Genomic DNA, 25,780 nt, shown 5'->3' with positions numbered 1-25,780 from the left:
TTGGATTAAGTCTACTAAGATGATGACCAACTATTCTTCCATTGTTGCTAAAAGCAGATTAACAGTTGACATAGGAATAATTAATATCGTTATGGTTGAGGTGAGCTACTAAAAAAATGAAAATTAATAAAATTAAAACCCTAGAATATTTATATCCACATATATGGGGTGGGTATGAGGCGGGTATTATAGGATCCATGACCCGCCCAATATCCGAACGGGTCTGAAACATTGGACCCGAGACCCGCCCCATGACCCATTTAGTATGTCCAAACTCACCCCATACGGCCATACACACGGGTCCATTGCAAGTTTGGGTAAAATCCGTACCCATTGACGTCCCTAATTCCGCTTATGACAAGCTTTATTTTAACCATTCATCAAACAAAAAGGCCTTATTGTCCCATATATCTTATCCGATTGAGAGAGTTTTGCACTTCCCATTTATACAAAGATTAGTTTATAATTTATAGATATTAAGTTCGAAAGTAAGCTAAGTGTTGTGTAAAAAACAAGATAAAATCGTATTTCCAGTCGCCTATATTTGTTTCATTGTAATTTTGGTCGTATTGTTTTCGAATTCCAGTCGTTATTTTATATCTTGCATTTTCTGATAATTTTATTTATTTTTTAAATATGAAACATTGATGTGTCGATGAATACGTTATCCTCACATCGATGTCGTATTAATGTCAGATCAATGTCAAGTTGTAAAAATGATTAAATTTGTTAAACAAATAAAGATACAAATTAAACATGAAATTTGACAACATAAAAACTCAAAATCATATAAACTCAAAATCATATGATTTTGAATTTTTATGTTGTCAAATTTCATAGAGCAAAAAATAGAATTTTCCCTAAAAAACATCATGTTTAGGAATATCGATCATGCGAGACTTAAATTTTTTTAAATATTATAATTTAATAAAATACTATATTATCTTTCAAAAATATTTTTACCAACACAAACTTTTGGATCTAAATACAACACTTAGATCCAATGGCCTCTGGTATCTGATAAACCTGTAATTAATAATAAAAAAAAAAAATTAAACAAACCTAAAGCATGGGTATTATTATATATCAAGAACAGATAACGATCCAAATCCCAACCACCCTCTCGTTTGACCTGAGGGTGGATGTTATGTGACTAATTCAAACAAAGACCACGACTTTCTTACCTTGTCATAATCTTCTCTCAAACAAAGTTTCCAGTATTAAATTGCCGCCTTCACACTTGGCCTTCAATTTTGTGCTGTCTATGGTCCTCACTTGCCGTTTATATATGTGAATGCAAACGATATTTCTCCCCTCCCATTTTTTGAGTGGATTTAAGTCTAGTCCCTGTAATATTATGTGGCCTTCAATTATTTATTTGTTTATTCAATCATAAGACTTTGGTGAGTTCTTGCGGCTAGAAGTATTCTCTTCAGCAGTCGTTCAAGATTGGATTTTTACTGGGTTGTGTTAAAAGACTGAGGATAAATACGAGTCCCTGGTTTCAGATTACGGAGGTAAAGTACTTGATATATATATCATTTCTTTTAATTTAATTTGGATTCTTGAATTTATTGTGTGATTTGGATAGAAAATGTAAGAGTGCCTAGACTAGAAATCATGGAAATAGTTGGTTTTTGTAATCAGCCTAAACGTAAGACTCGTGTTTTTTTTTTTTTTTATGTAGTATTGCTGATTTGTATAAAACTAAATTCACTGTGTATTGATGCTATTGGACAATCCAGTGGTTACTTGATCAAGACTTACGATTGTGTATGATTGATCCCACATAGTATTGAGTCTTATACTCTTATGGCTCCACCACCTCGTGTTGGATATCCGATTTTCACTAGGATCGAGCTACCCCGTGTACTAACAAACATAAAGAATCCGAGCCGACCATGTATGATCGTTAGTCATGGTAAATGGTAATGTAAATTTATTTCACTGTATGAAATTGGGTGTTTGGGGATTTGCTGCTGTTTGTATTCGATTACAAGTAAAATTCTTTGTCACTGTTTCCTTTTTTACAGGTGAGATAGAGAATCTGTATAAAAGTTACTGAAATTATTGTTATGTGAACTGTTGTATTGTCAATGATATTGCCTCAAGATTTTCCTTTCCTATACCTTCTTAACTCATTTGTTGCGTTTTTATCATTTTTGCCCTTTGTAGCTTGAACCAGTGGCAAGCCCATGGTTTCATATTTGTTCAAGTCAACTATGATGTGTATGGAGATTCGTTTGTTTGATGTGATTGTGTTGTCAACATTTCACACTTTGGTTTAAAGAATCATGAATACTACTTTATTAAAATTTTGAGTCGCTCTGTTATATTTTTCGGGGTAAGTTACCGATGTTTTGGTGATGTCGTGATGATTTCTTCAAGAAGGTTCTCTTCTTCTTTTTTCGCAGATGGATTTGTTTAATCCATTGAAATGTTTTCAATTTCACAATGAAGAGAAGAAGGGAGAGGAAAAGATCACAGCACCAAATTCAGCATTGTCCTCATTTACTGATCAAGAAATGAGGCAATCAGGATCTGAAGTTAATTCTCAGAATTTATCAGATACAAGTACCGAGTCAAGAGGACGAAGCCAAATCCTAAATTTGTCTGATAGACCTAGTAATCTCCGAGTTTTTACCTTTTCAGAGATAAAACAAGCGACAAAAAGCTTCGGTCGAACTACCAAACTTGGTGAGGGTGGATTTGGATGCGTTTTTAAAGGTGTGATCAAGAATTCAGAGAATCCATCTGAAAAAATTCAGGTGGCTGTGAAACAACTTGGTAAACGAGGACTGCAGGTAGATTCTCTTTCATGCTTTCCTTGTTTTCAAGATTTCTCCATTTCTTTCCGTACTTTGAATATAAAATCATTGTTATGTCATGTGTCATGAGCTCAAGCTTTTGGTATAAAGTTTTGTTTGACATGGTATTAGAATTTAAAAATAGGTGGTGGGTGACAAGCTCAAGACCGGTGCAGTGCAATCCAGTTTATGTTTGTCTTGACTGCTTATTTTTGGGCCTTTATTGTCCGATAATCGACCATTGCCCACATGTATGAATTGTGTCTTAATTTCGTGCATATATTCCCGGGCTCAGGCACATGTGAGGGGTTTGTTAAAACAGAAAACTGTTGTGCCGATTCCCATGAATTGAGCTAAATTGGTTCCAAGACATTAATTCTTGTTTGTCTTAAATATATAAATAAGTTTTATAAAAAAACAGAATAGAGAAATTAGATATGAGTGTCTTGCACAGGTGCCTCTAATTTAGAAAGTTGAGCTAAAAAAATTTGTGGAAGAGTTTCTTAATGGTGAGCGGAACCTTCTGTGTAATTTCAGGGTCACAAAGAATGGGTGACAGAAGTTAATGTTCTTGGTATTGTTGAGCATCCAAAGCTCGTGAAACTTGTAGGCTACTGCGCAGAGGATGATGAAAGAGGTATCCAAAGGCTTCTCATTTATGAGTACATGACAAACGGGAGCGTGGAAGACCATCTGTCAGCTAGGTCAGTCACGCCACTTTCCTGGGATATGAGGCTTAAGATAGCTCTAGATGCTGCCCGTGGTTTAGCTTACTTGCATGAAGAAATGGACTTTCAGGTCAACTTTTATGGCAACTCCCTATCTTTCATTCTGTCATTCGACCATAGGGCCTTTGTTTGTATATTCAGATGGTTAGAGCTTGAATATATCATTCTATCTGTAACATGGATCATCATGCAAAGACTGGTTTTTTTCTTTTCTTTTTTCTTTTCTTATATTCAGATCATCTTCCGAGATTTCAAATCTTCAAATATTCTCCTGGATGAGCAGTGGAATGCTAAGCTGTCAGACTTTGGATTGGCTAGGTTGGGCCCTTCGGAAGGACTAACTCATGTATCAACTGCGGTAAGCTCGATGATGCAGTGCTGTTGACTCCTACATCTGTCTTTTGGGAGAAGTATAACAATAGTTGGTATAATTTTGTGAAACTCCCAAAATCCAGAGAAAATAATCTCGGTTTGAAAGGGAGAATTTCACTATAAATGTGTAGAGTCGTTACAGTCATGCTTGATAAATACTTTCTCAATATCAGGTTGTGGGGACCGTGGGATATGCAGCTCCCGAATACATTCAAACTGGTCGTCTCACATCAAAGAGTGATGTATGGAGCTATGGTGTCTTCCTTTACGAACTAATAACAGGCAGACGCCCATTGGATAGAAACCGTCCCAGAAGTGAGCAAAAGCTTTTAGAATGGGTAAAACCATATCTATCTGATCCTAGGAAGTTTCAGAAGATAATAGATCCAAGAATTGAAGAGAAAGATATTATTAAATCAGCCCACAAACTCTCACTTGTGGCCAACCGTTGCTTGTCCAGACTTGCAAAAACAAGGCCCAAAATGAGTGAAGTTGTGGAAATGGTGAATCAAGTTCTGGAGGCATCGATAGGTACAGGCAATCCGGAACCCTCTTTGAAGAGTAAAGAGTTGTCGAAAAGTTATGAAGAAGAACGGGAAGATAAAAGTAAAAGGAGGATCTTGGATATGAAAATCGGTGATGGTGGATGGCTAGTCCGTGTGTGGTCACAAAAGGCCGTTAAAAGTTGTTGATAGATTGTGATTTTAGAAGCAATTCTCGTGTGAATATTCTGCAAGAAACAAAGGTTGCATGCATGCTTTGGTCACGGGAAGAAGATGAATCCCATCTAAATTTCTGCAAAATTGCTACTACCAGAGTTTCCGGTCCGCTCCTAACTCCAATGTACAAGGAAATAAAAGAGAACAAATAGCTGCAGAGGAGATTCTAGCCTTTGAAACAAGATTAATAACTTGTTTAATATTCACTGAAACCAGATTATTATTATTATTATTATTATTATTATTTTCTGATTGTTGTATGTAGATAACAGATGCCTGGATCGGTAATCAATGATGTACAAGTTTGTAACTGAACTGGGATAGCCTTTGCATTCGAGACTTACTAGTTTGGATCTCAAGAACAAATGATTTCAAATGCAAGGACCACATATCGCACGCTCATAAACCTCGCCGGAGGGAAAATTGTTGGAAAAACTGGTTTTGAGGTCCATCAGCCTTCCAAATTTTATCGAGTGATACTCGTCCGATAAAAGTTAATTTGAATTGAAAATTAGAATTGACATTTCAAGTAGATGATTTTAGAAGGGTGACGATTAAGGGTGTGATTATTCAAGAGTGAGTGTGATCAGGACCGTTGGATGATGATCGGATGTTCTAGATAGAATGATCTAGATCAAAAAGATTAAATTTAGATCATTAAGTCGTCGTCGATGGTTGAGATATGTTAGATCTATATATACATCCAAAGGTTGTGATCATCATGAAGATATGCGATTTGGGTCGTCTAATTTAATGGACGCACCATATTAAATCTGATCAAGAAGGAATGTTATTCATGATTGTGACTCACCAAATAGGATGCAATCTACACCATTAGATCAAGATTTGACGGATTAGATTGAATCTCATCCAAGAGACACGATTAATTGCGAAAAGACCTCTACAACCCTCGAAAAACTAAAAAGTATAAATAAACTTCTATCTCGTAATGAAATAAGGTTATACTATCATAAACTCAAAAATAAACATACATTTTCTCTACTGTATATTGTTGCATATAATATTCGTTCGTTCATACAGAATATTCAAGAAACATATTAGAAGTTAGTCCGTTTCTGTGATTTACAGTATCCTATCACAGGAAAAAAATATTTGTTTTATCACAAAAATATGGGCAGTCAGTTTTCTAAAAATGGTCAATTTTTTTTTAAAAATAGTTTTCGTGCAAATGCAAATTTCATCACGAAATAGTCAAAATCCGTGGCTATCACACGCGAAATTAATTCAACTTACGCTACCTCATATCATCAAACACAACTGACTCAAAAACTTGTGTGAGACGGTCTCCTGGATCGTATTTGTGAGACGGATCTCTTATTTGGGTCATCCATGAAAAAATATTACTTTTTATGCTATGAGTATTATTTTTTATTATGAATATATGTAAGGTTGACCCATCTCACAGATTAAAATCCGTGAGACGGTCTCATATGAGACTCACTCCTTGCCCTAATACTGTGAACGAAAACAAAAATTAAATGTAATATTTTTTCCTTCCTATTTTCCTCACGGGTCGTATTTGAGAGACAGATCTCTTATTTGGGTTATCCATGAAAAAATATTATTTTTATATGCTTAGATTACTACTTTTTATTGTGAATATCGGTAGGATTGACTCGTCTCAGAGACCATCATGATTTTTGGTAAGCGTTAAGGATTAGGCCAAATTTTTTAAAAAAATTATAAAATTAATTATTGGTTGTATAAATAAATATATAATAATATCTCACTCGACAATAGTTCACTTTAATATTAAAATTTAAAATTCTTTCACTAATATAAATACTGAGGCATTGGAAGCATGAATCACGAAGTTGCAACATATTAAAATTTACGTGGAATTTCAAAAAAGAAGAAAGAAAGAAAAAAAAAAAAAGGATTCAGTGCGTACACAGTGTAAACCATTCAAGAGACATCTAGTGCATCAAACACACAAAAACATTAACAAAATCAAACAATAATAAATAATACGATATTTATTCTCGAATTTGAATTGCTGTTTTTTTTAAAAAAAAAACTTTTTGTATAGATTTATTAAATTTCATCTATGATTCAATTTTTAATAATACAGTTAAATTATTTATATAAAAAAAACTTTTTGTATAGATTTATTAAATTTCATCTATGATTCAATTTTTAATAATACAGTTAAATTATTTATAACTAAAACAATTAATAAGACAATGAAAGACATTAGGATGGGGAGGCCCACGTTTGGGTTCTCCGCCAACGATACATACGAGACAAAAATTGACATTTTATCTTCTGTTGTTTATATTTTTTAAAAATTCGATTGTAATCATACTATATAAATTTGAATATAAATTAAATTTCATGTTTAAAATTGCAACAAATGACACGGATTATTATTTATATTATTAAACATAAATCATTATTATTGACACTATTTGGAGTTGCTCGTATTTAAAACATGGCAAAAAAATTACGTGAGACGATCTCACGGGTCGTATTTGTGAGACAGATCTCTTATTTGGGTCATCCATGAATAAATATTACTTTTTATGTTAAAAGTATTACATTTTATTGTGAATATGGGTATGGTTAATCCGTCTCACAGATTAAGATCCGTGAGACGGTCTCACATGAGACTCACTCTTAAAACATTGACAAAAACTTGTGTAAAACGGTCTTATATATTGTATTTTGTGAGACATATTTCTTATTTGGGTCATTCATGAAAAATTATTACTTTTTATGTTAAGAGTATTATTTTTTATTGTGAATATTGGTAGGGTTAACTTATCTTATAAATAAAAATTCGTGAGAACATCTCACAAAAAACCTAATATTAAACATTTGGTTTGCAAGTTGCAGGAAATATTTTGAATTGAAAGAATTTAAATAAATAAATATAATTTTTATTTCCTGCAATTGTTTATTTGTCGTGCAGATTCGCCGCCGAAAGGATAAAGAATTTGCTGAATTCCATGCCAAGTCATGATTGTATTTTGGACTCGTGAAACGAAATATTATTTATTTATTTTGGAGAAATTTAATAAGTCCAGAAATTCAAATGCGTATATACTTCGTCCACACGTTTGGAGCCACCGAGGTCGACCTGCCGAATCCATATTTAGCGCCGAAAATGTCTTAATTTGTTATTTTCAATGAAATTTATAGATTGTTTCATGTCGCATGTTTCAATGTAAAAATATATTATAAAAATTTCCTTCAAAAAAGTATTGTATATTCGATTATTTTCAACAATCAAATATAATTGAGTATAGTAAAACGTTTACTGTTGCTTATATTATTATTATTTTCGGACAAAACAAATTAATAGAAGACTCTTGAAAGAGGACAAATTTGCTCAAAGATTGGTAGATGTCCTAAATTGCGGAAATTCTCCCAAGCTTAAAAATAATGAGTAGGTTTTGTTATGAGACTGTCTCATGATATATCAATTCTATTGATATTCATAATAAAAAATAATATTTTTTATAGTTGACTCAAATAAGAGATCTGTATCACAAAATATGATGTGTGAAACCGTCTTATACAAATTTTTCCAAAAATAATATGTAAATCATTCAAGAAAAAGAACTGCTTAAACTAAAGGGAGAGAGGCAATGTGTGTAAACAATGTAAGAGCATACAAACGGGCATTCCGCTAACAGGTTACGCTCCCATTTCGCAACAACTTGTTTGATCTTTGACAATTGTATATAAACCCCCTTAAATTCCGACCCTCTATTTTCTCCTCTTTCCAATTGTGGCTTCTCGTACGTCATTGCTATTGTTGGGTTGTGATTCTCTTTTGCTGCACGTTGATTGATTGAAGCTCAGAGGTGATTTTTTCTTCTCTTTTTTTTTGATTGATGGTTTTGCATTGAGTGATCTCCTGTTTTTGTTGTGTTTGATTTTTCAATTTAGATTTGGAATTGGTTTGTTCTGAAGTTTTGGATTTTTCTCGGTTATGCTTTTGTTTTATTTCTATTTAATGTGCTTGGATGTGACGACGGCAGCTTAAATGAATTTAAAAATCTCTAAATTCTTGTTTAGATTTTCTAAGACAAATTTTTTACCTTTTGATTTGTCGTTTCTGAGATCAAAAGAATTGGTTTTGGGGACATCTAATTTATATGCGGCAATGAGTCTGATTTTGCATGTTATGGACACGGGCAGTTATGCTGATTGATTTCAACTTTTTACATGGGAGGTTTGTTTTTGAAGTTTCTTATTGGTAGGAGAATGAAATTAATGTATAAAAATTGGTTGGATCTGTGTTTGGGTAATTGGGAGATGGAAAATTAATGTATGCAAGTTTTTCTTCTTCGTTGAATATGGTTGGTTCCACGAGGTTAAGATCACACGAGGTTAAGATAAAATACTATTTCATACTTTGAAAGTCAACCTTTATGTTTCTATACCCAGGCTTGTCAGCAGAAATTTTTTATACTTGTTGGTTACCTCTAAGCTAGTCTACGTTGATTGGATAAGAAAATGAGCTTTGGGCTTCTTTTCTAAAGAATGATATGCGAGCGCTTTGGCGACTAAGAAATTGAAGGAAAAATTAAGTTTTGAAGAAACATTCACCAGGGCCTTAAATTGAGTGAAAGTTGATGTTGTGAACATTTTCATAGGTTATACGTGATTTGACTCCTTGAACATCATGTCTATCTTGTGAGGACATTTATCAGTCACGGATAACCAAACATTGTGGGTGATCATTTGAACATATGTCTATCTTCGACGTTGATTTCAAGATTCTCCAGGGCGATAATGATCTTATTAAATTCATCAAGGTTGTCTTCAATGGATTTTATTCGATTGTAAAGAGAGTTCGTCATGTACAACTATTCTAATTTTACCCATACACTAGCTGCGCTGGTTTCTTTATCTACTTCACGTAGAACACGATCACTTAGATGTAGAATGAGAGTGTTGTATGCTTGCTCCAAGATTTTTGCCTTTTGATCGAGTGTGAGAGATGTTGACATATGTTTTTCCCCTTCAAGAGCTTTGACAACTTTCACTTTTACCAAAATTGCCTTCATCCTCTTCTACCATATAGAAAAATCCGTCTTTCTGTCAAATATCTCAATCACGACGTGAGTGTTTCCCATTCTTGATAATATTACCACCGAGAAGCACTAAGAACATGGCTCTGATACCAGTTTGTTATGAAAAATAAACTTCCACAACCTCAAGATTTCTTAGAAACAATCAAGAATCGTAGAAACAAGAATTATAGCGATTAGCAGCCAAGCATATATCAAGGATTTATAGTGGTTCGGCTTTAATGCCTACATCCACTTTGAACTCGGAGCAAAGCTTTTATTGATTACAGGTATGAAGTAAACACGAAAAAGACGATCACCAGCTAACAGAACTATTGGGTGATTATATACAAGACTACATAATCTAATAACCAGCCCACTAATCCCTTTAGCCCAGCCCATTAGCATGTATCTAAATAGGCCCCATAACTCCTCCTCCTTGACTCACATATTGGGATTATTCTTTCTCATTGTCTTGACGTTGGAATATATCGATCAATGCTCAACAAAAATGGTGCAAGTCAGAGTTGAAAGTATATTGTCAATACTAGCCACCATTACTATTAAGCGTAGCACCTGCAAAATATGAACTTTCCAAGTTCAGAAGCATATATAAACTTGGTGTTTGAACGTTTGACCTACTTGACGGATGTAACTCATCTGAACATTTTTTGGTTGTGAATAAAATAGGATAAGGGAATTTTTAGATTTATATATGCACTATACATTTGTTTGTTTTTGGAAAATATAGTAGCTGGAAATTAAATTGGATTGGTATGTAATTGAATTCTCTAGTAATGTCTTAAGATTTGTACTCTATGGCATAATTATTTTTATTCTACAACCTTATTTTTCTACCAATGAATATGCAAGAATTGAACACAAGAAACTGATTATCTTCGCCTTTAAAAAAATTCGTAGATAGTCGACAGAAACCTATCTCATCTTCTTCAAAGATGGTGATTTGTTGAGAACTTACTTGTTGAGGTTGATATGTTGTTTCTTATCCCAATAAATCATTTTTTGTTTGGCTGGCAGGTGTTTCAAGGCAAACTTACTGGCTGTAGATATTAACATTGTTAATAAATAGGGGCACTGCTGTTCGCAAGCTCTGACAAAATAGGGCGTAATTATGTATGAGCCGGAATCAGATGCTGCTCCTTGGAGTTTTTTCAATGTGGACCAAATATTCAGTAATAATTACTACGGTGATAGTACTCGACATGATTTAAGAATTTGTCACGAACAGTATATTAGAGATAGTCATTGTGATCCAGAGTATGTCAGCATCGACAACGACGAGATTATTGCGCATGCTCTTTTCCAAGAAGAATTTTCACGGTTATCAATTTCAGAATCTCCCGAATTGTCACATTCTGGTGAAGAATATTCACAAAACTCTAGTGTTGTCCCAAACTGGCATGACTCCTCAAATAATTATTTTCTTGGTATGCTATCGCTCCTTTTGATTCCTGTTTTTCTCCCTATACAAAGGACCTGATGGTATCATTGTAAGTGCCTGATAAAACCTGCAAAATTTGTAGGCCTTGAGGGTGGCCCATACGAGAATGGTGATGTGGGCAGTATATGTTCCAGTCCTGGTGATAGATCTTGCGGTGGTGATGATTCTTCTTATAATTTGGAAATAGCAGATGAGTTTGAAATTGATGGAGAAGTCGAAAAGAGGTTGTACCAGATGTTTCCTGTTCCTGTACGTATAATTCCCATAAGTCCTCTCTCATGTGGGAATCATCACTGTGGCATATCACATTGGTCGACAGATCAATGCCCCGAACTGTGAATTTCCTAAAATATCAATCATTTTTAGGTCTTTGATTCCGTCTAGAAAACTTAAACGTTGAAATACTAGCCATCAAACTCTTTTACTTTTGTGTGCTTGAACAAGATTCTAATCCTTAGAAAATGTTACAACCGAAGGAAATAAGTGTATGACCAATTTCATGCAGCATGTTCCTAGAATTAATGGAGAAATACCTTCAGTTGACGAAGCGACTTCTGATCATCAAAGGCTACTAGACAGGTACATCAGTTCCCTATTGTTGTTTCCTGCACATATTTTAGCTGCTAATCGTGAATTTTTATACAAGTCCGTTGTCAAGAATCTTCCTCTACGTCTATGCGTACATATGTGTGTCTGTGAATATCTTGACTTATCCTTCCTTACCCATGTGCCCCAGTTCATTTTAGCTGATTTGAATTGATTTTTTTTATTCACGTATAATTTCCCTTTGGGACTGCTAAAACCCACTATTTGTATCTTTCTAACCTAGCTAAGCTAAGTTTTCAGCCATGTAGAGAGTTATGCTAGGCTCAATCATAAGAATTAAGAATATTGCTTCTCATCAAGCTTTATTAAGCATGATGCTGTTATTCCTTTTATCTTAAATTCTCCTTTCTTCTAACACTGAAACAATGTTGTGACTAGATCGCTTGTGTACTAGTCCAACTGTGTTTTATTTATGGTGGTTCAATTGAACATCTTGTCTACACCAGATATATTTTGTTGGTTAATCAGTAAGTACGATCGAGATGTAACTTGAAGGTTCTGAATATTTCAGGTTAAAGTTATACGACTTGATTGAGCACAGAGTTCAAGGAGATGGTAACTGTCAGGTTAGTCTATTTGTTTTTAACAATGATTGTGTTTTCTTATAGTATTGTAGTCATATAACCTTTTTTGGTATGGTGTAATCTTCCTTTTATGTGATCATAAAAGTATGGGGACATAATTATGTTTGCTTTAATATACTCACCTTCTACTTTTACATATCTACAAATTTCAATGACATTGTTGTATATTTATTTGTATTATAAATTAACTCTGCTTCAGTTTTCTTCTGTTTGCTACAGTTTCGTGCTTTATCAGATCAATTCTATCGAACCCCTGAGCACCACAAATTCGTGAGACAACAAGTTACCTGCCAGGTTATTGTAGCTTTGCTCTTTCTTCCTGTCTCTGGTATTCTTCAAATAATTTTTTTACGTTATTTATCTTAAACCGATGGCTTGCTATGTGTTGATTTGGTATTGTCAGCTTAAAGCTCATCCAGAAATGTACGAGGGGTATGTTCCAATGGATTATGCTGAGTACTTGAAGAGAATATCTGAGTATGATGGAAAAACTTTGCCTTCAAATGTTAACTTCTTAATGCTTCTCTTATGAACATTATTGTTGCTTACACTGCTTAACCATTAAATCAGAAGTGGAGAATGGGGTGACCATGTTACGCTGCAGGCAGCTGCGGATTGGGTATTATTTTCCATACACATTAGTTATATTTGGATTTTATATTTCAAAGAATATGTTTCCTAGAACTGATCTGAAGCAATTTTCCTATTGACAGTACGGTGTCAGGATTCTTGTAGTTACTTCATTCAAGGACACCTGCTACATCGAGATTCTTCCCCAACACCAAAAGTCAAAACGAGGTTACTTTTAAATGATTCTATACATTGTAAATCTTGTGAATTACTTAATCATGATTGCCTCATACCGATTAATAAGAAGTTCGGATCTCACAACTCTCTTATTCAGCAAAATACTTTGTGTGATGTTGATTTCTATATCCTAAAAATGGGAACATTGAACATCTTGCCTTCCAAAAATAGTCCGTGAGGAGTTCTTTATTTTGTTTGATTTTTCAAGTATGTTAATCTGCTTCAACGTCCCGTGCCAGTCATTAAACATTTTGGTCATGTCTCGTGCAGTCGTGTATTTGAGCTTCTGGGCTGAGGTGCATTACAATTCAATCTATCCGCAAGGAGGTAATTTCTCTCTTTTATCTCCTGATTCGATAGAATGCTTCAAACTAGAATGGGGAATAAATGAGGGTTAATTGCATCAACACTCTTTATAAAAAAAAAAAAAAACTATATGTAAATTAATAGCATTTTAGACCTAGTGTTTTTAAAAATCGGGCATAAAACACCCTAACAGAGGGTAAATGTGTGAATTTTTATAACATAAGAGTGAAATGTGTTTGATTTTTTTTTTTAATGAAAGGATTTATTAATCTATTAATTTTTTTAGAGGGTTTTATGTATTTTTAACATTTCACCATGGGTGCTGCAATTAGCCCGAATAAATGGCAATCTTTACTCGGTAAATCCAACAAGTTGTTTGCGTGAAATATATTGACTGAATACTAATAATCAGGAGCGGTACGAGAAACTTGATGAGTTTCAGGGGATACTGTATCTGTTTGTCCCATATATTAGGCCCACCCCGCCTCATGTTATCAAGTTAATACCGTCGATAGTAGCTCAAATGACTAGCTTTTCATGTTTCTATATATATATATATATATATATATGCTAATTTCAGAAAAATAATCTTCATTGATCAGATTTGCCACCAGCTGATTTTAAGAGGAAGAAAAAGTGGTGGAACTTCCGAAATCAGCACTAGAAATTATTAATCTTGTGAGTTGTATACCCCGATTCTTTATAGTGCCGCACCCTCGCTTAGGCTGTATATTAATCACGGCGAAGGTCATATATATTTTTTTGTTACTTCATATTTTTGGCGATGCTACCATTCACTCAATTAGAAATGACTTTCTGAAACATGGTTTTAGTTTTTATGCTTGGTTTGTTAAAGTTACTCCTTACTCCTCAAACCGTCGAGTTTTCAATTTTGGTAGTTCTTGTTTGCGTGTTTCATTCCTACTTCGTCGAATTTACTTCAGTTCAGTATGAAAATCAAACTAGGTAGGAAGCTAAAACATGAATATAAGAATCAGTACGAGTGTACGACAGTCAAAATTGTCCACGTAATAAAGGGTACATATATATTAGAATGTGCAAAGATATCTTATGGCCATCATCAGCAGTTCTAGTTTTGTTTTATTACTTCTTTCAACTCTATAGAATTAAGAAGGAAAATAAATTTACAAATTTACTCAGACTACTAATGACTACAAGTCAAGACAAAATCTGACTATAACTGACTCAACTAGACATTGATTAGAATTTCATTTATGAATTTCATATTTGCTTTAGGAAGTGCGAGTAATATAAATTGTGGTTTCCCGAGTTGTAAACTTGTAATATTCAGTGTGTGATTTAGAACATAGAAAAATAAGATATGAGATTGCCATTAGATTAATGAATTTTAAGTTCTTTACTTGTTTGGATAGATAAAATTGAAATGGATTTCAAATTATCTCAAATCTAATCATTTCAATAATACTTGTGATGTATTTTAAATTCATATTAGAAGTGTTGTTTGAATTCATACCTCAACTTCCTTCCAAAATCAAATCATTACACAACTCGAATTTTAAGACAGCAAACCAACACAGTTCATGAATTGAGTGATAGGCAATGCAAGCCTCGCACCAAGTGAGCGGATAACAAGAAGATGCTAAGCAGAAAAGAAACAAACCGCAAATATATGCCAAGTTTCACCTTCTAAAACCATTGAAATCGCCCTTTTGTCCCAATGCTCCCGAATTTTTGAATCCAACCCTATACTGTTGTGCCACCGTTCAGGATGATCAGTCCGATGTTAAAGGACGATAGAAAATCATCTCATTAAAGAATGGCTGGTTCATAAATATTTTTCTCTTAGGCATACATGCACTCAGATGCGGTTTCAAGAAATCATATGCTCTGCCAATTGGCTGACCATAATTTACACCAACTTGTTGGAGCAAGAGATTTGATTGATGACAGCAAGAGTGTTTGCCACCATTCTTGACAGGTTAGTCATTTATCCGATTCCAGAGGAACCAACTATCACATCTTAGTTTCAGTCAAGTGCCATGGAGGCTGCCAACAAGGGAAGCATACACAGTATCATCCGGTGTTAAACCGCTCGCTTTCATCTCATCAAAAAACACAAAAGCTTCATCCGATCTCCCCTCTTTTGACAACCCTGATATCAATGCTGTGTAAGTTACCACACTCGGAATCAAGTTCTTTACTGGCAACGCTTTGAACAATTTTATAGCCTCGTCGACATTACCGATTATACATTCCCCGTGTACGAAAGATGTATATGTAAAAACATCTGGCGTCAGCCCCTTATCTTCCATCTCCTTTTTAAGCATATATGCGTCTCTGAGCCTACCTTTTTTGCAATATCCGTCAATCAAAGCATTATAAGTCACTTCATTCGGTTTCTCCCCCATTTTTTCCATCTCAATAAACACTCTCTTTGCTTCTTGAAATTTGCCTTGCTTGCTATATATATCAACCAAAGTAGTGTAAGCAACAGTATTTAGTGCGACACCTTTATCCACCATAGACAATAGCAATATCTTAGCTTCTTCAAGCTGGTATGATCTGCATAAGGCATTAGCAAACATGTTATATACATATACATCAGCTTCAAGGCCTTTCCTCTCCATAACACGTTGCAGTCTCCAAGCCTCATCCATCATCCCTTGCCTACAATAACCATCTATCAATGTAGTGAAAATTACCCGATTCATGTCTACTCCTTTCCTTTGCATATCTTTGAGCAACATTTCTGCCGCCTCCATTTCCCCTGTCTTACACAAGCCATGTATCAAAGATCCATACGTGTGGGAATTCGGGACAATGCCCCTGTCCACCATCTCATCAAATAATGCAAATGCCCTTTTCAGGTCACCCAACTTACCATACAAATTCATCATCAAACTATACACATGGACATCGGCAGGCACATCCTTCTTATTCATATCATCAAACAGTTTCTGCGCATCTTCAACCTTGCTAGATTTCAAACACCATTGGATCAAAATCGTATAAGTAGAAACATTGAAATCCACCCCAGATTTCTTCATTTCATCTAAGGTTTCTTCAACACCCCTAGAATCTGATTTCTTGACATGAGCATCAATCAAAGTGTTAAAGGTATATGCATTTGGTTTAACACCTCTGTTAATCAAATCATCCATCAAATTTCTTGCTTTATCAACTTCATTTGTTTTACACAATCCATCAATCATAATTGTCATGGAATAAACTGTAATCTTAACATTATACTTCTGCATCCTCTGAAAAAAATCATACAGCAGCTCGAATTGATTGCTTCTCTTAAAAGCAACCAAATAAACCATGCAAGAACGTTCTTCGATCTGGAACCCTTCATTTACCATGTACTCAAAAACCTCTAAACCCTCGGGAATCATTCTGTTATCAGCGTAAACCCTGAATAACATATCGAAAAACTTAGCTTTAACTTCCATTTTTTCGCAATTCGCACTCACCGATAAAGCAATATCCGAAAATGGGCATCTGAGATTCTCAGCAACAGCGGAAGTCAATAGATTCTTGGCCTCGGCAAATTTCCTAACTCCAAATAACCGTAAAATTAGGGTTATGCGAGCTTCAAGACTCTGTTTTTGATTATTTTCAGACAGGTTTTTTCGCACAAATTTGAAAAAACGCAGGCAAGAAGAAGCAGGTACCCGAGGATTCGATGATACGAGGTTGGTTGTGCGGGAATTGACATTTGATATCAAAGATGCTGAGAGATGGAGGGATTTAGAGCTTGAATTAATCCGGGTTTTGGCAATTAAATTGGCGGCTACTTCATTCGATTTTGAACAACCGTTGGGGCTGAAAACTTGCTTCGCGGCGAGGCTAAATTTCAGGCGAAACATGGAGAACCAACTCCGCACTTGGGCCGAAACAGAGGCCGGCGGGGAACTAACTGCGTTGCAGAATGAATTATTTAAAGTTATTAAATAATCATTACTTTAGCAAAGAAACTCCTAACCTCAAAAAGTCCTTCGCAGGCCATCTAAAGAATGACGGTTTCAGCCTGATTAGTTTTATCGATGTTGTTTTAAATTTAGACTTGTTCACGGTTCGGTTAATAGCTCAAACATAATCGGACCGTAGTACCGATCAAAAAGACGATTGTTGCTTCACTGATCTAATTGTTATTTTAGTAGTAACTTTTGTCCATTGAGCTACTAGTAAGATATGATTTTCATAAACTAAATTAAATTGAACTCGAACCAATCAAAATTGGTTACATTTTAATATAAAAATCATGAAAGCTTTTTTTTTATTTATTTGATTTTTACTTATATCATATCATTAATGAAGGTTTGATTTGGTAAATTGATAAAATATGATTTAGCTAAGCACATCTACCCCTAACTACGGTTAATGAGATCTTACTTATGTAGGCACTACCTCTCACTTCATTTCAACGAGTAAGATCTTGTCACATATGCAATTTTTTTTAAAAAAAGTAGGTCATATATATGTATGGATAAATCTTGATCATCCATCCTATCATGGAGCAATGTCTGTGTACGATGAAATAAACCCCCTAACTACACCAACCCTGACTACAAGCACGGGAATAACTGAAATATTTTACCTACGATGACAAAAAGGAAATGATGACTGAAAATGAACGGGTTTATTCCTTCCTACCCCTACAGGCAGTGCCTGCAGGGGTACATCCAAGGGCCAGAATTTTTTCTGGTCCAATTTTTATTTTTTAAAAAAAAAATTTCCCCATGAAATTGAATCCCAGCCATTGATCCTGGGTGTGGCACTGCCGTCCACACCCAGGATCGAACTTACCAAATGAACGATCGTATTTCATCCAACAAATATGGAGAAGAGCGTGTCGAGTGCACCCATAACATCATAAGATGCGCACCAATTCAATCACTACGGCAAAAGCCCACATTTGCAGGGCTTCGCTAAATTTATAAGAGAGCCAGACCTAACTATACAGGTCATCCGCATCGGCGGCGGCACTGTTGGGAACTGCAAAAGGGTCCGTCGCAGCAGCACCAGCACTGTTTTCAGGGAACCTGAACTCTATTCCAAATCCTCTAGATTGCTGGCAAAGTCAGCAAATGCCTGATATTTCCGAATATCTGAATCACTGACGCTCCTACCCTCAAAATGAGCTGCCTTGATCTCCGATACCTCGTCTTCACCATACTCCTCCATGGCCTCCGGATTCCCGCTTCGTCTCCTCTCCTTTTCAATGTCCTTCATACCAAGAAATTACATTTGAAATTTCAGCCTATTAATAATAATCACACGCTGAACGCAAAAATGGATAGTAAAAAATATTTACCTTCTCAATGTTCTCTCTGATGGCTTACTTGCAGGCACGTTGGCATATTTCAGTAATGTCAGCACCGCTGAAGCCTTGAGTGTACTGAGCTAGGGCTCTCAGGTTGATATCTTTTTATAATGGGAATTTCCGTGGTCAAGATTTGAAAATCTGATAGCGGGATTCACCGTTAGGAAGAGGGATGTAAATCAATTGATCAACGCGACCAGGGCGGAGGAGCGCAGGACCCCTGACACTTATAAAGTTTGCTTGACATTCATTGGCAATGGCCTTAGCCAGCATAGTCTTCGCAAAACCGGGAGGGCCATAAAAAGAACGGACATTCCGAACTTTTCAAACTTCTCGGGATGCTCCACTGGATACTGAACAGTCTATGTGACACATGATGTCAAAAGATAAGTTGAAGAGACCATTCAAACTTTCATAGACAAAAAGTTGTAAGCACACAAAAAGTTATAGCCCATCATAATGTGAAGAATAAGTACCTCTTGGAGCTCACGCTTGACATTTTCAAGGCCTCCGACATCTTCCCAGGAGACAATGGGAACTTCAACAACCAACAACACCCATGATGCATGTTATTAGATTTAGCATTCAAACTCAAAGAAGATCAAACTACAACGAAAAATTATGATATCAAAACTCACAGTTTCACGAAGTGCAGAAGGATTGCTTGTTCCAAGAGCAGTCTGGAAATGTTCGTTGGTGACAGCCATGGAGTTCAGAATCTCTGCATCTATGGAATCGTCTTCCAAGCCATCTTCTCCCTGATGCATTGGAGGGCGGCTTCAGTGCACAGAGCAGCTAAATCAGCACCAACATAGCCATGTTTGTCCTTGCCAATTCTTTCCAAATCAACCTGCAAAAGCAGATAAACTGATATCACTAGGTCATGGTGTAAAGTAATAATTGTATAACTCAATCAAAAGTTCAAGAAATTTGAACTTACACCGACTGCAAGCTTCATATTCTTAGTGTGGATTCGAAGAACTTCCAGACGACCAACTTCATCAGGAACACCAATGCAAAATTCAAAATGACTTTCTAAAAAAAAAAATTGAATATGACTTAGAAACAAAAAACTAGGCATTGTAAAGACCTCTTATCTAACAATATAATAACATTAATATAGATATTAAACAATTTATTTGAATAATTATTAACATTTTTTATTGTATAGACCATTTCTATTAAGTAAACATGTTATGTTCAAAGATACGTCAAGAGAGAATAAGTGTGAAAATGTAGAAATTTACATTGGAATGCAATTTAATTCAAAAATTTAAGTTGCAATTTCCGAATAAAAATAACAATTATGATAATGTATACGCATCTATTTCAATTATTTTTTTTGCTCAAATCACACGAATAAATCTAGCTACATACATGAATTTTAGCCCTCAAATCAACCACAAAACGCTCAAGATTCTTCTCCGAAGAACCGCCATCATCCAAAGAATTCCGCATTACACTACTCACTTTCTTGATCTCCTCCCTGAATTCCCCACACATCAGCCTCTTTATCTTCCCCGCGACTTCATCTCTCGTGACAGATTCGCCGTCGCAAAGATTAATACCAATCTTCCAATCATCAACCACCAGTTTCCGATTCGTAGGCTGATCATGGAGCAAAGGATAACATAGCATCGGGACACCATGCCACGCACCCTCCAGCACAGAGTTCCACCCGCAATGCGTCAAAAAACCTCCAATCCCGGGGTTGGATAGCACGGAATCTTGATCACACCATGGCACGATCAATCCCTTCTCCTTAACTTTTTGCTCGAACCCACTAGGGAGCACGTCCGTAGCATCAGAATCTATGACGACATTTGTTCTAACAACCCAAATGAAGTTTATGTCAGCAAGCAGAAGCCCATGTGCTATTTCTTGGATTACTTGCTTAGTTGAATGAACAAAGCTGCCGAATGAGATGTACAGAACGGAGGCGGGAGGCTTGGATTGGAGCCATTCAGTGCATTCTGTTTGTTGTGTTAGGGTTGTGGAAATCTTGATTTTTCTCGTGGAGAAATTCATCACGGGGCCGATTGCATAAGTGGGCAGGATTTGGTTGAGGGCTGGCACCGTTTCGGGTTCTAGTTCTTGAACTGTGTTTAACAGGATAAAATCTGTATTTTCAATCTGCTCAAATGCTCGGAACACGAGCTTGTGCTCCACTGTTATGTCCGTTTCGTGGAGAAATGTCATGAAGTCCTTTGTGCTGATCAGTTCCACCCCCGGGACGTAGGTTACGGTGTCCTCGCTCTTCTCTGAAAAAATTCTCATCAAATTTTCTTGAAAAAATACTATAAAGAATTTTACAAAAAAAAATTTATTAAAAAATGAAGGACAATTTACAAATCAGATATTTATGTTTGTTTATTTGTAATTTTGATGTTTTATTTTTTCAAATTTCGGTTTCAACATCTTAATTTTGTTTTGTTTAAATTGATGTGTTGTTGGCGTCGCTCTAATATGTCCAATCAAGTAAACATTTCCAGGGAAATATATCCAAAGTTGAAACAAAAAAATCAAAATTGCAGAAAAGTAATTAGAGATACAAGCCAAAAACAAGAAACTTAAACCCAATGAACCTACTTAATTAGTTCTCCCAATGAATAAATACATACTTGGGCAAAAAAATTATTTCATAATCAGACCAAAACGGGAGAAAGAAACAGTACCCTTTGGAAGAGGAAAGTGTCCATTTTTTCTCAGAAGGTCCAAGTGATAATCCAGAGCAAACACTAAAGCCGGCTGTGTCCAGAACGAAACATTAACCATATTATACTTGTTCGCAATCTCGGCATGCCATGAACTAAAAGTGTCCGTGATAAGAAACGGCTTGTAATCACACGATTTTACTATATTTCCCATCAACTCATCGACATGAACTACGAAATCTTGGATCAAGTATTCCCAAAACTCCACAACGTTGGCGTCTCTATCAAAATCAAGAGGAAAACCATCGCTGAACGTCGTGTATCGAATGTCTAGGCCCGACTTACGAGCCTCGGAGAAGAGATCGATTTCATCTGTGCCTGTGTTTTTGTGGGATTTTGATAACAAGTGGTGAACGAATTCCGTGTTGACGAAAGTGATTGTGAAGCCTCTTGAAGCAAGATTAAGAGCTAGATCAACCAGTGGATTGATATGGCCCTGATAAGGGGCTGGAATCATGATTGCGTGAGGCCTGATTTCAACTGCTTCGGCCATTTTCTTTTTGGTGGGATTAATTGTTGATTAGATTTGATGATGAATTGTGGTTGCTGTGAATTGATTAAAGAATGAAATGATTCCACAAAAAGTTTGACTGTCATCTTTTGGCTGAGAGTGGACTATGGGGGTGGTTTACGAGTGGCTAAGACTTAGAATATTATTTTAAAGAGTTAGTCTTATGTGAGATCGTTTCACGGATCATAATCCGTGAGATCGTCTCACGAGGTCGATCCTATCCATATTCACAATAAAAAGTAACACTCTTAGCATAAACAGTAATACTTTTTCATGGGTGACCCAAATAAGATATTGTCCCGTGAGACCGTCTCACATAAGTTTTTACCTATCTTAGAATGGTGGAGATGTGTCATATGTTTACTGAATTTATACATATCACATGAGTCCATTTGATTATACGACGGTGTCATCTCACAAAATTGATTTGTTAAATGATCATATAAGAATAATTCTTAACTATAGTCAAAAATAAAATTTTTAATATAAAAAATAATATTATTTGTATAGATTGGATCGAATAAAAGATTTTTCTCACAAAACTGATACTGTAAAATAGTTTCATAATTACTTTTATCCTTTTAAAATATGTTTTGTCTTTTTTTTTGTACCATGAAATATTACAGGGAAAAATAATTTCATATAATTAACTTGAGATTAATCATTATATCCATCTGACTCATCGACAGTTTTTTTTAAAACAAAATTTTGTAGTTTGAAGAAAAATAGTATGCTCGTGCTATTTGAACAAAAAAAAAATTCCGGGGAGTCATTTTCATTTCTTGATAAAAACATTTTTTTATAATATGGAAAATAAAAATCACACGAAATAACTAATCCATGAAAAACCATTCAGTAAATAATTTAAATCTTCATTATAAAAAAAAAAATAAGGAAATATATTTTTTGTTTTATCCTTTCAGGTGATAAATATTGATCTTGTGAATATGAAGTAGAGCTGATCCGTTCACAAATCAAGATACGGTCTCACATAATATCCACTCTAATATCAAATATGGATTTGCTAACTAATTATTTGCCAATACTTTTCGTTGTTGGCTTGTTTGATGAAAATATATCCTACTATACAAAAGAAAATAATGATATTACAAATAATAGTTTTAAGTAATTATTCATCGAAAAAATTTGGAAGTCAAATTCTGGCGAGCAGAATTAGACATATTTGTCAAATCTTTCTCTTAATGATATTAATTTACTAATTAAATATTTTTTATTTTGAATTGGCTCCATTAGTTATAATTAACAAGGGATTCGACCTCTATTGTCTCCTAGACCTAGTAAATAAAAACCTTCTCGTAGATTTCATAATTTTTAATTTATAAAAATATATAGTACAAAAGTTCACATATATCTAAGGTCAAGGTTTGACCGTTCATTTTTGACACGTACCACGTGGTTTGGAGGTTGATAATATCAAAATCTTAAATTACATTATATAAAATATAACTTATCCGTCATAGCATCGATCGGAGACTGGACAACTTGTATGAATTTGTGTATGATATATATTAAATAAAGATTATATATTTTAAACTTGTACGTCTGCTTGAATATACGTCCTAAGTAAAGATTAAATTTGTATAATTAATCAGATGGTTTATAAGATTCTTCAATTTATTCAATGGCAATTATTTTCAAAGAGGAACAAGCCTGATTTAAACATACACGTAAAGCTAGTAATATGCATGAATTTTATCCCTCAAATCCTCCATGAACCGCTCAAGGTTCTTCTCCGAAGACCCGCCATCGTCCAAAGAATTCCGTAGTACAGTCCTCACTTTCTTGCTTTCCTCCCTGAATTCCCCACACATCAACCTCGTTATCTTCTCTGCAACTTCTTCTTTCGTGATAGATTCACCATCCCAAAGATTAATCCCAATCTTCCAATCATCAACCACCAGTTTCCGATTCGTCGGCTGATCGTAGAGCAACGGGTAACATAACATCGGGACACCATGCCACATACTTTCCAGCACAGAATTCCACCCGCAATGAGTCAAAAACCCTCCAATCCCGGGGTTGGATAGTACGGAATCTTGATCACACCATGGCACGATCAATCCCTTCTCTTTAACTTTTTGCTGGAACCCACTAGGAAACACGTCCGTAGCATCAGAATCTATGACGACATTTTTTCGAACAACCCAAATGAAGTTTATGTCTGCAAGCAGAAGCCCGTGTGCTATTTCTTCGATTACTTGTTTAGTTGTTTGAACTAAGCTGCCGAATGAGATGTATAGAACGGAGGCGGGAGGCTTGGATTGGAGCCATTCAGTGCATTCTGTTTGTTGTGTTAGGGTTGAGGAAATCTTGATGTTTCTCGTGGAGAAATTTATCGCGGGGCCGATTGCATAAGTGGGCAGGATTTGGTTGAGGGCTGGCACCGTTTTGGGTTCTAATTCTTGAGCTGTGTTTAACAGGATGAAATCTGCATTTTCAATTTGCTCAAAAGCTCGGAACACGATCTTGTGAACCACTGTTATGTCCGTTTCTTGGAGAAATGACATCAAGTCCTTTGTGCTGATCGGGTCCACTCCCGGGACGTAGGTTATGGTGATGTCTTCACTCTTCTCTGGAAAGTTCCCAAAAGATTTTCTTTAAAACTAATTATAAAAGATTTTACAGAAAGATTATTATTAAAAACTAATATACTTTACTAACTTCTAAGTAAACATTTTTGAACAACCCCGGAAGTCACTAGGTCCCAGAAACCAAAATCAAGAAACTTAAACCAAATAACATGTTTAATTCATTGTCCCAATTAAACACATCGATCCTTGGGCAATAAATGCTCATAAATCATAATAAAAGCCAAAAAGAAAAAGCATAAAGAGGGGAAAGAAACAGTACCCTTTGGCGGCGGATAGTGTCCATTTTTTCTTATATGTTCCAAGTGATATTCCAGAGCAAACACTAAAGCCGGCTCTGTCCAGAAAGAAACGTTAACCATGTTATGCTTCTTCGCAATCCGGGCATGCCATGAATTAAAAGTGTCCGTAATCAAGAATGGTCTGTATGCACACGATCTTACTATATCTCCCACCAACTCATCGACTACAACTACGAAATCTTCGAGCATGTATTCCCAAAACTCGTAAACGTTTGTGTCCCTATCAAAGTCCAGAGGAAAACCATCGCTGATCGTCGTGTATCGAATGTCTAGGCCCGATTTACGAGCCTCGGAGAAGAGATCGCTGTTGTCTGTGCCTGTATTATTATGGGATTTTGATAACAAGTGGTGAACGTATTGTGTGTTGACAAATGTGATTGTGAAGCCTCTTGAAGCAAGATTAACAGCTAGATCAACGAGTGGATTGATATGGCCCTGGTAAGGAATTGGAATCAAGATTGCATGAGGCCTGATTAATTCAAGTGTTTCAGCCATATTTTTTCTATGGCATTAACGGGTAATTTTTGTTGATTAAATTCTATGGCGATTGTGATTATATTGATTAAAGAATGAAATTATTCCACAAAGTCAAAAAATCACTGGAAATATCTTTTTGGACTCGCTGCAAACGCAGCTTTCTCTCGCTTGCTGCCGGCTGGATGCAAAATACAATTTGCCCTTTTGTGCTTAGGATGCAAAATATAATTTTCCTTTTTGTGGTAGCTTTCGCATGCAACGCAACTTACTTTTAAATTCTTTTTTTTCTTTTTTTGTTTTTCCGTTCGTGTAAGTAATTCGAGATTAGTCTGCGACGGAAATATATTCATTTTTTGCCCCGAAAAAATATTTATAGGGTTGTGTTGGATATGGATGACAATTTCATCTACACTCGATGAAAATCAG

At 35.4% G+C, this 25,780-nt stretch overlaps 5 protein-coding genes across 11 annotated transcripts; 2 read left to right on the top strand and 3 right to left on the bottom strand.

The window, feature by feature from the left end:
* The first annotated feature begins 1,119 nt into the window (after positions 1-1,119).
* LOC140804736 (serine/threonine-protein kinase PCRK1-like) lies at positions 1,120-4,870 on the top strand. Of its 2 annotated transcripts, none has more exons than XM_073160840.1 (5): positions 1,120-1,517; positions 2,415-2,804; positions 3,345-3,605; positions 3,771-3,893; positions 4,081-4,870. In XM_073160840.1, the coding sequence occupies exons 2-5, from the start codon at positions 2,415-2,417 to the stop codon at positions 4,597-4,599; spliced, it is 1,293 nt and encodes a 430-aa protein (XP_073016941.1). In that variant the 5' UTR covers positions 1,120-1,517; the 3' UTR covers positions 4,600-4,870. The 2 variants fall into 2 exon arrangements, with proteins under 2 accessions (XP_073016941.1, XP_073016940.1); XM_073160839.1 differs by lacking the exon at positions 1,120-1,517 and adding an exon at positions 1,533-1,928.
* A 3,427-nt stretch (positions 4,871-8,297) lies between these two features.
* LOC140805086 (OVARIAN TUMOR DOMAIN-containing deubiquitinating enzyme 12-like) lies at positions 8,298-14,305 on the top strand. Its single transcript, XM_073161272.1, has 11 exons — positions 8,298-8,456; positions 10,707-11,116; positions 11,213-11,379; positions 11,636-11,709; positions 12,248-12,302; positions 12,540-12,614; positions 12,724-12,797; positions 12,891-12,939; positions 13,034-13,118; positions 13,398-13,454; positions 14,036-14,305. Exons 2-11 carry the CDS (start codon positions 10,801-10,803, stop codon positions 14,095-14,097), a joined length of 1,014 nt encoding a protein of 337 aa, XP_073017373.1. The 5' UTR covers positions 8,298-8,456; positions 10,707-10,800; the 3' UTR covers positions 14,098-14,305.
* A 605-nt stretch (positions 14,306-14,910) lies between these two features.
* On the bottom strand, positions 14,911-17,421 carry LOC140804714 (uncharacterized). 2 transcript variants are annotated; one of them, XM_073160808.1, is made up of 2 exons: positions 17,090-17,370; positions 14,911-16,970 (listed from the first exon to the last, which is right to left on the bottom strand). In XM_073160808.1, exons 1-2 carry the CDS (start codon positions 17,131-17,133, stop codon positions 15,446-15,448), a joined length of 1,569 nt encoding a protein of 522 aa, XP_073016909.1. In that variant the 5' UTR covers positions 17,134-17,370; the 3' UTR covers positions 14,911-15,445. The 2 variants fall into 2 exon arrangements, with proteins under 2 accessions (XP_073016909.1, XP_073016908.1); XM_073160807.1 differs by having other exon boundaries at positions 14,911-17,421.
* Positions 17,422-18,234: 813 nt separating this feature from the next.
* On the bottom strand, positions 18,235-22,064 carry LOC140804419 (UDP-glycosyltransferase 86A1-like). 5 transcript variants are annotated; one of them, XM_073160434.1, is made up of 7 exons: positions 21,417-22,064; positions 20,119-21,002; positions 19,682-19,776; positions 19,380-19,608; positions 19,218-19,279; positions 18,733-19,103; positions 18,235-18,644 (listed from the first exon to the last, which is right to left on the bottom strand). In XM_073160434.1, the coding sequence occupies exons 1-3, from the start codon at positions 21,946-21,948 to the stop codon at positions 19,696-19,698; spliced, it is 1,497 nt and encodes a 498-aa protein (XP_073016535.1). In that variant the 5' UTR covers positions 21,949-22,064; the 3' UTR covers positions 18,235-18,644; positions 18,733-19,103; positions 19,218-19,279; positions 19,380-19,608; positions 19,682-19,695. The 5 variants fall into 5 exon arrangements, with proteins under 5 accessions (XP_073016535.1, XP_073016534.1, XP_073016538.1 ...); XM_073160433.1 differs by having other exon boundaries at positions 19,380-19,591; XM_073160437.1 differs by having other exon boundaries at positions 19,380-19,591; positions 19,682-19,772; positions 21,417-22,063.
* A 1,516-nt stretch (positions 22,065-23,580) lies between these two features.
* On the bottom strand, positions 23,581-25,420 carry LOC140804928 (UDP-glycosyltransferase 86A1-like). Its single transcript, XM_073161086.1, has 2 exons — positions 24,838-25,420; positions 23,581-24,559 (listed from the first exon to the last, which is right to left on the bottom strand). Exons 1-2 carry the CDS (start codon positions 25,370-25,372, stop codon positions 23,661-23,663), a joined length of 1,434 nt encoding a protein of 477 aa, XP_073017187.1. The 5' UTR covers positions 25,373-25,420; the 3' UTR covers positions 23,581-23,660.
* Between the last annotated feature and the right edge of the window lie 360 nt (positions 25,421-25,780).

Source organism: Primulina eburnea, chromosome 11 (assembly GCF_022965805.1).
Source record: "Primulina eburnea isolate SZY01 chromosome 11, ASM2296580v1, whole genome shotgun sequence".
NCBI classification, from domain to species: Eukaryota; Viridiplantae; Streptophyta; class Magnoliopsida; order Lamiales; family Gesneriaceae; genus Primulina; species Primulina eburnea.
Note: the sequence above shows the minus strand (reverse complement) of the source record. Positions and strands in the feature narration are given on the sequence as shown.

Coding starts and splice junctions, on each gene's coding strand:
- LOC140804736 (XM_073160839.1), top strand. Junction 2,805..3,344: donor TTGGTAAACGAGGACTGCAG/GTAGATTCTCTT, acceptor GTGTAATTTCAG/GGTCACAAAGAATGGGTGAC. Junction 3,606..3,770: donor ATGAAGAAATGGACTTTCAG/GTCAACTTTTAT, acceptor TCTTATATTCAG/ATCATCTTCCGAGATTTCAA.
- LOC140805086 (XM_073161272.1), top strand. CDS start 10,801: ATGTATGAGCCGGAATCAGATGCTGCTCCTTGGAGTTTTTTCAATGTG. Junction 12,940..13,033: donor TGCAGGCAGCTGCGGATTGG/GTATTATTTTCC, acceptor TCCTATTGACAG/TACGGTGTCAGGATTCTTGT. Junction 13,119..13,397: donor ACACCAAAAGTCAAAACGAG/GTTACTTTTAAA, acceptor TGTCTCGTGCAG/TCGTGTATTTGAGCTTCTGG.
- LOC140804714 (XM_073160807.1), bottom strand. CDS start 17,284: ATGTTTCGCCTGAAATTTAGCCTCGCCGCGAAGCAAGTTTTCAGCCCC.
- LOC140804419 (XM_073160434.1), bottom strand. CDS start 21,948: ATGGCCGAAGCAGTTGAAATCAGGCCTCACGCAATCATGATTCCAGCC. Junction 21,003..21,416: donor ACACTTTCCTCTTCCAAAGG/GTACTGTTTCTT, acceptor GAATTTTTTCAG/AGAAGAGCGAGGACACCGTA. Junction 19,777..20,118: donor ATTTGAGGGCTAAAATTCAT/GTATGTAGCTAG, acceptor TTTTTTTTTTAG/AAAGTCATTTTGAATTTTGC.
- LOC140804928 (XM_073161086.1), bottom strand. CDS start 25,372: ATGGCTGAAACACTTGAATTAATCAGGCCTCATGCAATCTTGATTCCA. Junction 24,560..24,837: donor ACACTATCCGCCGCCAAAGG/GTACTGTTTCTT, acceptor GGAACTTTCCAG/AGAAGAGTGAAGACATCACC.